The sequence below is a fragment of the Garra rufa genome, chromosome 23 (assembly GCF_049309525.1).
Source record: "Garra rufa chromosome 23, GarRuf1.0, whole genome shotgun sequence".
NCBI lineage: Eukaryota > Metazoa > Chordata > Actinopteri > Cypriniformes > Cyprinidae > Garra > Garra rufa.
The window spans coordinates 27,199,372-27,210,487 of record NC_133383.1 but is presented as its reverse complement, the minus strand read 5'-3'; the positions used below and the strand labels follow the sequence as shown (position 1 = coordinate 27,210,487).

At 47.7% G+C, this 11,116-nt stretch overlaps 1 protein-coding gene across 1 annotated transcript; it reads right to left on the bottom strand.

The window, feature by feature from the left end:
• Positions 1-2,290: 2,290 nt before the first annotated feature.
• Positions 2,291-10,309, bottom strand: LOC141298991 (uncharacterized). The gene is made up of 7 exons (XM_073829275.1): positions 10,276-10,309; positions 9,844-10,048; positions 9,517-9,588; positions 7,982-8,123; positions 6,197-6,348; positions 5,909-6,015; positions 2,291-2,309 (listed from the first exon to the last, which is right to left on the bottom strand). The coding sequence occupies exons 2-7, from the start codon at positions 9,976-9,978 to the stop codon at positions 2,291-2,293; spliced, it is 627 nt and encodes a 208-aa protein (XP_073685376.1). The 5' UTR covers positions 9,979-10,048; positions 10,276-10,309.
• Between the last annotated feature and the right edge of the window lie 807 nt (positions 10,310-11,116).

Genomic DNA, 11,116 nt, shown 5'->3' with positions numbered 1-11,116 from the left:
AGCAGGGGCATGGTTTGTGGTGTGTTTGTGTAGAGTTGTGTGTGTGTGTGTGTTAGGGGCAGGGGCATGGTGTGTGGTGTGTGTGTGTGTGTGTGTGTGTGTGTGTGTGTGTGTGTGTGTGTGTGTGTGTGTGTGTGTGTGTGTGTGTGTGTGTGTTAGGAGCAGGGGCATGATGTGTGGTGTGTTTGTGTAGAGTTGTGTGTGTGTGTGTGTGTGTGTGTGTTAGGAGCAGGGGCATGGTGTGTGGTGTGTTTGTGTAGAGTTGTGTGTGTGTGTGTGTGTGTGTGTGTTAGGAGCAGGGGCATGGTGTGTGGTGTGTTTGTGTAGAGTTGTGTGTGTGTGTGTGTGTGTGTGTGTGTGTGTGTGTGTGTGTGTGTTAGGAGCAGGGGCATGGTGTGTGGTGTGTTTGTGTAGAGTTGTGTGTGTGTGTGTTAGGAGCAGGGGCATGGTTTGTGGTGTGTTTGTGTAGAGTTGTGTGTGTGTGTGTTAGGGGCAGGGGCATGGTGTGTGGTGTGTGTGTGTGTGTGTGTGTGTGTGTGTGTGTGTGTTAGGGGCAGGGGCATGGTGTGTGGTGTGTTTGTGTAGAGTTGTGTGTGTGTGTGTGTGTGTGTGTGTTAGGAGCAGGGGCATGGTGTGTGGTGTGTTTGTGTAGAGTTGTGTGTGTGTGTGTGTGTGTGTGTGTGTGTTAGGAGCAGGGGCATGGTGTGTGGTGTGTTTGTGTAGAGTTGTGTGTGTGTGTGTTAGGAGCAGGGGCATGGTGTGTGGTGTGTTTGTGTAGAGTTGTGTGTGTGTGTTAGGAGCAGGGGCATGGTGTGTGGTGTGTTTGTGTAGAGTTGTGTGTGTGTGTGTGTGTGTGTTAGGAGCAGGGGCATGGTGTGTGGTGTGTTTGTGTAGAGTTGTGTGTGTGTGTGTTAGGAGCAGGGGCATGGTGTGTGGTGTGTTTGTGTAGAGTTGTGTGTGTGTGTGTGTGTGTGTTAGGAGCAGGGGCATGGTTTGTGGTGTGTTTGTGTAGAGTTGTGTGTGTGTGTGTGTGTGTGTTAGGGGCAGGGGCATGGTGTGTGGTGTGTTTGTGTAGAGTTGTGTGTGTGTGTGTGTGTGTGTGTGTGTGTGTGTACCTGGTATTCATCACGTTGTGGGGACCAAATGTCCCCACAAGGATAGGAATACCAGTAGATTTTGACCTTGTGGGGACATTTCTCAGGTCCCCATGAGGAAACAGGCTTATAAATCATTCACAATGAGTTTTTTTGATGAAGTAAAAGTGTGCACAATCTCCTGTGAGGGCTAGGTTTAGGTGTAGGGTAGGTTTAGGGCGATAGAAAGTATGGTTTGTACAGTATAAAAACCATTACGCCTATGGAATGTCCCCATAAAACATGTAAACCCAACATGTGTGTGTGTGTGTGTGTGTGTGTGTGTGTGTGTGTGTGTGTGTGTGTGTCAACATGCATGTTCCATGTTGCATTTGTGCTCTAGTACCAGTCTTTCATTTATGTATGAACATTTTCAGATTTATAGCAGATATGTTGATTTTTTTATGCCAATTTCTATATAAATGCTCCCTGTTGCAGTTACACACATGTGTGTGTTTGTGAGTGTGTGAATGTGTGTGAGATAGAAAGTTCGTTCCACTTTGAGTCCTCATATGCCAAATCATGGCCTCATAACCCATGACTATAACACACACAAGACTAATTAAAACACAGAGCACTGCTTACTCTCAAACAGGAACAACAACACAATTTCTCTACAAAACAAGATTCAGGAGACAAATATAATGACAAACCTCTGTAGAAGGTACATGAGTAGACACAAGCTGACTCTGCTCTGTAGTTAAGGGCTGATGAAGACCCTGAGAAACAGAAACAAAACACACAGAACAAACTTATAACAATGTAATGTTTAATAGATTATTGCTTGAGTTCAATAAATTACAGACAGGAAGAAAGACAGGCAGACAGACAGGAAGACAGACAAGCAGACAGACAGGAAGAGAGACGGGCAGACAGACAGGAAGACAGAAAGGAAGAAAGACAGGAAGAGAGTGAGGAAGACAGACAAGCAGACAGACAGGAAGAGAGACAGGGAGACAGACAGGAAGAGAGACAGACAGACAGGAAGAGAGACGGGAAGAAAGACAAGCAGACAGACAGGAAGAGAGACGGGAAGAAAGACAGGAAGACAGACAGGAAGAAAGAAAGGCAGACAAGATTCAGGAGACAAATATATTGACAAACCTCTGTAGAAGGTACATGAGTAGACACAAGCTGACTCTGCTCTGTAGTCAAAGTTAAGGGCTGATGAAGACCCTGAGAAACAGAAACAAAACACACAGAACAAACTTATAACAATGTAATGTTTAATAGATTATTGCTTGAGTTCAATAAATTACAGACAGGTAGAAAGACAGGCAGACAGACAGGAAGAGAGACGGGCAGACAGACAGGAAGAAAGACAAGCAGACAGGAAGAGAGAGAGGAAGACAGACAAGCAAACAGACAGGAAGAGAGACAGACAGATGTCACAGCACAGAGGGAGGCAGAGACGGAGGTGAGTGTATAAGATAAAAGGTAAGTTTATTAACAGGTTTGGTAAGTATATTGAAGCAGGTATTGAGGTGAGAGTTCTTATCTGAGATGTCCAGCGTTCAGGTAAGTAAATCCAACAATGGATCCAGGAAACCATAGAGTCCACGGGAAGAGCATGCAGGGGTGTGATCGGTAGATCAGACAACGAGGAATGAACTGTCCGGGTATATATAGGTGAGCTGATTGGATCCAGGTGAGTAATTAGTAATCAGGTGATAGTGAACGTGTGTGTGTGTCTTCAGGGGGCGTGGTTGGTGGATCTTGCTGTGGTAGAACTCTGACATTACCCCCTCCTCCAGGGGCGGCTCCCGACGCCCCTCTCCGACGTCGAGGATGACCTCGACCGCGAGGGGCAGGACGTTCTGGGTGGCTCTGGTGGAAGTCCGTCAGAAGTTGAGGATCGAGGATATCGTCTCTGGCCACCCATGATCTTTCCTCCGGTCCGTACCCCTCCCAGTCGATCAGATATTCCAGGCGGTTGCCCCGACGTCGGGAATCCAGGATCTCACTCACGGTGTAGATGGAAGGTTGATCCAGGATCTCCGGAGGAGGGGTATCAGCTTCAGCTCCAGGATTATCTGTGGCAGAGGGAAAGTACGGTTTAAGGAGTGACACATGAAAGGTGGGATGGATTCTGTACCTGGGTGGGAGCTGAAGCTGATATGTCACTTCGTTGATCTGCCTCAGGACCTCGAATGGACCGATGTAGCGGGGACTCAGCTTTTTGCACGGTAGCCTCAGCCTGATGTCTCTCGTAGACAACCACACCTTGTCTCCAGGTTGGTATAATGGGGTGGGTCTTCTACGAACATCGGTGAGTCCCACACTCTCTCGCTCTCTCGGAACCAGTAGTCTACAGCTGGAACATTCGTGGGTTCCTCCGTCCAGGGAAACAGCGGCGGCTGAAAACCGAGTATGCACTGGAAGGGAGTTAGTCCGGTGGTCTCTTGGCGTAGTGAGTTCTGTGCATACTCGGCCCACGGGAGGAACCTGCTCCAGCTGTGTTGGTCAGCGGAACAGTATGACCGGAGGTAACGTCCAAGCTCCTGGATCTTCCTCTCAGTCTGGCCGTTGGTCTGTGGGTGGTATCCTGATCATAGATTAACAGAAACACCAAGGCCCGGTTTCGCAGACAAGGCTTAAGCCTAGTCCTAGACTAAAATGTAAGTCTGAGGTGTTTCAACTGAAATAAAATTGCACTGATTGATTGTAAAATATATCAGTGCCTTTGTTTTGTCTCAAGATGCACACCAGTAATGTTTTTTTCTAAGCATGTTTATAAAAATTACTTAAATGTCCTAATTGAACTATGGTCTAATCCTGGCTTAGTCTAAGCCCTGTCTGGGAAACCGGGCCCAAGTGACTTGAAGAATGATTTCCATACATGTGAGATGAACTGTGGACCCCGGTCCGACACAATCTCCTCGGGGAGACCAAAGTGACGGAATATGTGCTGGAAGAGTAACTCGGCGGTGTTCATAGCCGTAGGTAGGCCTGCCAAGGGGAGAAATTTGCAGGCCTTGGAGAAACGGTCCACTACAACCAGCACGCAGGTGTTACCTTCAGATTCTGGGAGGTCCGTCACAAAGTCAACCCCGAGATGGGACCAGGGTCTCTGCGGGATGAGTAGTGGCACCAGCTTTCCTGTGGGCAGATGACGAGGAGTATTAGAGGTGGCACAGACTGAGCAGCTTTGGACGTACCTGATGATATCCCGGGTCATACTGGACCACCAGTACCGAGATTGGATGAGCGAGAGGGTCCGTCTGCTACCTGGGTGTCCAGAGCCCGGAGACTGGTGAACTGTGTCCAGAAGGTGTTGACGCTGGGAGCTTGGTACGTAGATTTTACCTTCTGGACATTCCGGCGGAGCAGGCTCTTGGAGAGTGGCTTCGTGGATCCAGGTGTCAATGTCCCACTGGATGGGGCTAACGAAGAGATCTGAAGGAATGATGTTTTCAGGCTCAACCACGGCATCGTGGGAAAATTGTCTGGATAGAGCATCAGCAGGAATGTTCTTGGATCCGGGACGGTAGGTTATCTTGAACTGGAAACGTGTGAAGAATAATGCCCATCTGGCTTGGCGGGGGTTGAGTCGTTTGGCTTCTCGAAGGTATTGAAGGTTTTTATGGTCCGTGATGATGGTAAACGGATGGTTAGCCCCTTCCAGCCAATGACGCCACTCCTCCAAGGCGAGTTTGATGGCAAGTAACTCACGATTGCCTACATCGTAATTTTGCTCCGCCGGAGACAGTTTCTTGGAATAGTAGGCACAGGGATGGAGGAGAGTGGACTCACCAGCTGCTTGCGACAGCACTGCTCCGACGCCGATGGTGGATGCATCTACCTCAACTACGAACGGGAGATCGGGGTTAGGATGGTGTAGGAGAGGAGCAGTGCTGAAAATCTTCTTAAGTTGCTGGAATGCTTCGTGGGCAGAGGTGGTCCAGACCAGATGTTTGGGTCGACCACGTAGGAGGGAGGTCAGGGGTGCAGTGATGAGACTGTAATCCTTTATGAATCGGCGGTAGAAGTTGGAAAACCCCAGGAAGCGTTGAAGTTCCTTGACTGTACTGGGTTTGGGCCATTTCAGGATGGACTGCACCTTTTCCAGGTTCATTTGCACACCCTCGGGGCTGATGTTATAACCCAGGAACTGAATCTTAGTCTGGTGGAACTCACACTTCTCAAGCTTGAGGTACAGCTGATGTTGGCACAAGACTTGAAGGACCTGACGGACGTGCTGGCGATGTTCGGCCTGGTTCCGGGAATAAATCAAAATGTCGTCAATATAGACGACCACAAACTTATGTAGAAATTCCCGGAACACCTCGTTCATAAACGTTTGGAAGACAGAGGGACTGATGGACAAACCGTAGGGCATAACCAGGTATTCATAGTGGCCAGCAGGTGTTATAAATGCTGTTTTCCACTCGTCTCCCGCACGAATACGAACGAGGTTATAAGCACTCCGCAGGTCCAGCTTGGAGAAGATGTGAGCCCCACGGAGTTCCTCGAGGGTGGCAGGAACGAGTGGAAGAGGGTATGGTTGTTGGAGGATGTTGGCATTAAGTTGACGGTAATCAATGCAGGGACGGAGACCTCCATCCTTCTTACCCACGAAGAAGAAGCTTGAGGCAGCTGGTGAGGTGGATGATCGAATGAATCCTTGCTTCAAAGCTTCCTGGATGTACTCCTCCATCGCCTGGCGCTCCGGGTTGGACAAAGGGTAGACGCGTCCTTTAGGTAATTGAGCCCCAGGTAGCAGGTCGATGGAACAGTCCCATGGCCGGTGAGGAGGAAGTTGGGTGGCAGCTTGCTTGCTGAAGACGTCCTCGTAATCCTCATACTCCGCTGGGATCTCCACATTACTGTCAGTCTCAGGACTTTCAATCTTGGTTGATGCGACGGTCAGTGGAGCATGAAGCTGGAGAGGGTAAATGGGTAAAACAGTTCTTCAGGCAATGTTTACTCCACCCGATGATATCACATGGATCCCAGCGGAGTTCTGGATGATGACGATGGAGCCAAGGACGTCCCAGAATGATGTCAACCGTGGAGTTCTCCAGTACCAGAAACTTGATTTGTTCTTGATGAAATAAACCAACTTGCAGAGTGATGCATGGTGAAGAATACCGGATCCGCCCACGTCCGAGTGGTTTTCCTTGGATGGTCTTGACAGAAAGTGCAGGGCTATGGCGGTGACGTGGCAAGCGTAAGAGATCTATGCAGTCTTGTGAGATGAAGTTTCCAGATGAGCCTGAGTCAAGGAGAGCAGAAACACAAAGATCTTGTTCAGCAGTACGCAGTGTCACAGGTATAAGAGTCAGGTGAGCAGTTTCAATGTCTGATTGAATAGTACTCACCACCGGACGTGGGGGTTTAACAGGACAGGTTCGTAGAAGATGACCAGGTTGTCCACAGTATAAGCAGAGTCTTTCCTTGATGCGGCGTTGACGTTCTGACCATGAGAGACGTGTTGAATCGATTTGCATGGGTTCTGGTACTGGAGAGCAAGCTGCCACAATAGCGGACTGAGGAGCGGTTTCAGGTGGCTGGCAGGCGGCTAGGCGCTGGGATACCCTCGTAGCTCGCTGTAGAAAGGTCTCCAACCCGATGTTGTCGTCATAGATGGCCATAGCGGCGAGAATATCCGGGTGGAGACCGGGACGATAGGCACCCAGCAGCGATGTCTCATTCCAGCCACTAGCCGCCGCCAGCGTCCGGAAATGAAGGGTGTACTCGTGGATGGAAGAAGAACCTTGTTGCAGTCGGAAGAGCTGATCAGAAACGGTGAGTACATCTGTGTTTGAACTGAAAACCTCAGAGAAATGACTCGCTCAAAAGACTGAATTAAAGGAGTTTTAGCTTGCCATATTGACTTCGCCCATTGTAGAGCTTTTCCGGTGAGTAGGGAAATGAGAAACGCTACCTTCGATTCATCCGTAGAAAATTGCTGTGATTGCATCTTGATGAATAGTTGGACTTGCAGTAGGAAACCGCTACACTCAGCCGCTTCACCCGAATATGTGTTTGGTAAAGCCATGGGACTTCCTGAGGCAGATGGCGGCGCGGGAGATGGTGTTAGCGCCGCTTTGAAGGCTTTGATGAGTTCGGTGAGTTGATCTGGTGCAGGTGTTTCCTCGTTGTCCATTATGTTGTAGGTCTGATCTTCTGTCACAGCACAGAGGAAGGCAGAGACGGAGGTGAGTGTATAAGATAAAAGGTAAGTTTATTAACAGGTTTGGTAAGTATATTGAAGCAGGTATTGAGGTGAGAGTTCTTATCTGAGATGTCCAGCGTTCAGGTAAGTAAATCCAACAATGGATCCAGGAAACCATAGAGTCCACGGGAAGAGCATGCAGGGGTGTGATCGGTAGATCAGACAACGAGGAATGAACTGTCCGGGTATATATAGGTGAGCTGATTGGATCCAGGTGAGTAATTAGTAATCAGGTGACAGTGAACGTGTGTGTGTGTCTTCAGGGGGCGTGGTTGGTGGACCTTGCTGTGGTAGAACTCTGACAACAGACAGGAAGAGAGACAGACAGACAGGAAGAAAGACAGGAAGAGAGACAGGCAGACAGACAGGAAGAGAGACAGGGAGACAGACAAGCAGACAGGAAGAGAGACAGACAGACAGGAAGATAGACGGGAAGAAAGACAGGAAGAGAGACAGACAGACATGAAGAGAGATGGGAAGAAAGACAGGCAGACAGACAGGAAAAGAGACATACAGACAGGAAGAGAGACGGGAAGAAAGACAGGCAGACAGACAGGAAGAAAGACAAGCAGACAGACAGGAAGAAAGACAGGAAGAGAGACAGACAGACATGAAGAGAGATGGGAAGAAAGACAGGCAGACAGACAGGAAGAGAGACAGGAAGAGAGACAGGCAGACAGGAAGAAAGACAGGAAGAGAGAAAGGCAGACAAGATTCAGGAGACAAATATATTGACAAACCTCTGTAGAAGGTACATGAGTAGACACAAGCTGACTCTGCTCTGTAGTCAAAGTTAAGGGCTGATGAAGACCCTGAGAAACAGAAACAAAACACACAGAACAAACTTATAACAATGTAATGTTTAATAGATTATTGCTAGAGTTCAATAAATTACAGACAGGCAGACAGACGGGAAGAGAGACAGGGAGACAGACATGAAGAAAGACAAGCAGACAGACAGGAAGAAAGACAGGAAGAAAGACAGGCAGAGAGACAGACAGACAGGAAGAGAGATGGGAAGAAAGACAGGCAGACAGACGGGAAGAGAGACAGGGAGACAGACAGGAAGAAAGACAAGCAGACAGACAGGAAGAAAGACAGGAAGAGAGACAGACAGACAGGAAGAGAGATGGGAAGAAAGACAGGCAGACAGACAGGAAGAGAGACAGGCAGACAGGAAGAAAGACAAGCAGACAGACAGGAAGAAAGACAGGCAGACAGACGGGAAGAGAGACAGGCAGACAGACAGGAAGAGAGACAGGGAGACAGACAGGAAGAAAGACAGGCAGACAGACGGGAAGAGAGACAGGGAGACAGACAGGAAGAAAGACAAGCAGACAGACAGGAAGAAAGACAGGCAGACAGACGGGAAGAAAGACAAGCAGACAGACAGGAAGAAAGACAGGCAGACAGACGGGAAGAGAGACAGGCAGACAGACAGGAAGAAAGACAGGCAGACAGACGGGAAGAGAGACAGGGAGACAGACAGGAAGTAAGACAAGCAGACAGACAGGAAGAAAGACAGGCAGACAGACGGGAAGAAAGACAAGCATACAGACAGGAAGAAAGACAGGCAGACAGACGGGAAGAGAGACAGGCAGACAGACAGGAAGAAAGACAGGCAGACAGACGGGAAGAGAGACAGGGAGACAGACAGGAAGAAAGACAGGGAGACAGACAGGAAGAAAGACAAGCAGACAGACAGGAAGAAAGACAGGAAGAGAGACAGACAGACAGGAAGAGAGATGGGAAGAAAGACAGGCAGACAGACAGGAAGACAGGAAGAGAGACAGACAGACAGGAAGAGAGACGGGAAGAAAGACAGGCAGACAGACAAGAAGACAGGAAGAGAGACAGACAGACAGAAAGAGAGACGGGAAGAAAGACAGGCAGACAGACAGGAAGAGAGACAGGGAGACAGACAGGAAGAAAGACAGGGAGACAGACAGGAAGAAAGACAAGCAGACAGACAGGAAGAAAGACAGGAAGAGAGACAGACAGACAGGAAGAGAGATGGGAAGAAAGACAGGCAGACAGACAGGAAGACAGGAAGAGAGACAGACAGACAGACAGACAGAAAGAGAGACGGGAAGAAAGACAGGCAGACAGACAGGAAGAGAGACAGGAAGAGAGACAGGCAGACAGGAAGAAAGACAGGAAGAGAGAAAGGCAGACAAGATTCAGGAGACAAATATATTGACAAACCTCTGTAGAAGGTACATGAGTAGACACAAGCTGACTCTGCTCTGTAGTCAAAGTTAAGGGCTGATGAAGACCCTGAGAAACAGAAACAAAACACACAGAACAAACTAATAACAATACAAGTCTGTGCTACACAACCACAGTTTATTACACAAGCAAAAGTTAACAATTTCCCCTAAGAGGACAATACAGTATATTGTATCATATCGTTTTTGATTATATTTTTCACTAGTTATTGAGTTTGTCAGCAGCAGTTTGACACTTCTGCATTTAACACTACATATTGTTAAAAATACATTATTTTTTCAATAAAAATCCATTATACCCTACCTTCTTTATACTGCGTTTAGAACGCCATGGCAAGTCATCTCCTCCGTAGTCGTAAGTAATTTCTTGACCTTCATTTATGTCAGTAATGGCGAATAAACAAAGATGAGGTACACCATGCAGCACAATTTTCTTCATCTTGGAATTTGGCTTTGTATCATCATTAAGTAACCTTCCAAGCGATCCATCCTCTGCTGATGCATCAATGCTACAGGGGTCATAAAAACCAACTATTATAAATATCAACAAATATTACATTTAAGAAGATAAACCATAATTGGTAAGCATTTCAACCTGCCTCAGAGCATTGGTTTCAGGGTTAAGAAGGTGCAGATATATTTTAAGATGAGATAGCTGGCATAGTACCAAATGAAAATTTATTCAATATTTGCTCAACTTTTGTTTTTATTTGTTTTGTGTGATACGGCTACTCACCAGTATTCATTTCCATCGTGCTTAAAAATATATGTGTATTCAGTTGTTGGTTCAAAAGAGTGCGTTATCTTGCTTAAAATACCACGGTATTCAACAATGAATGACCCTTTTGTAATAGGGCCTTTTGCAAACACACCTCGTCCTGTTAAAACAAAATTAAAAGTATGGTAAACAGTTATGTATTATGCAAAACAATGTTTTAAAATTAACCACAGAGTAGGTGTTTTCCCTTACAAGTTTCAAAGGGTAACTGTCACGTCCACACACACAAGGAGAGGGTAAGTATATTTCAAGGTATTTATTAACAGACGTGCACACTTCAAACAGGTGAATATAGACTTCGGTATCCGAGTCATCAAACACAGTCCAATAAGGTAAACACAAGTTCATAGGCAATCGCCAGCAAGAGTAACAGTCACTTCCCTTAAAGTGGTTAACGTATGCTTCACAGGTTGATCCAGATGCAGTCCGTGAGGAGCACAGGAGAATCGAAAGAAGGAGGAGAAGATCCAATGAGAGGTGTCCATGTAACTACGATTCCAGCCGGTGAGTGAATGACAGAGGTGAGTATATAAAGGGAGTGGTGATTGCGGTTCCAGGTGTGGGTGATTAGAACTCTGGTGATGGTTCACGGGCGTGGTGCAGTGGTGATTGGCTGGTTGGTGATGGATCACGGTGATTGGGGCTGAGGGAACGTGCTGAGGGTGTGACATCACCCCCTCCTCCACGGGTGACTCCTGGCACCCAAGAGCGGCGACGGGGACGACCTCGGCCTCGGGGAGCTGGGCGTTCCGGGTGCTGTTGGTGGAACTCTTCGAGGAGAGCAGGGTCCAAGATGTCA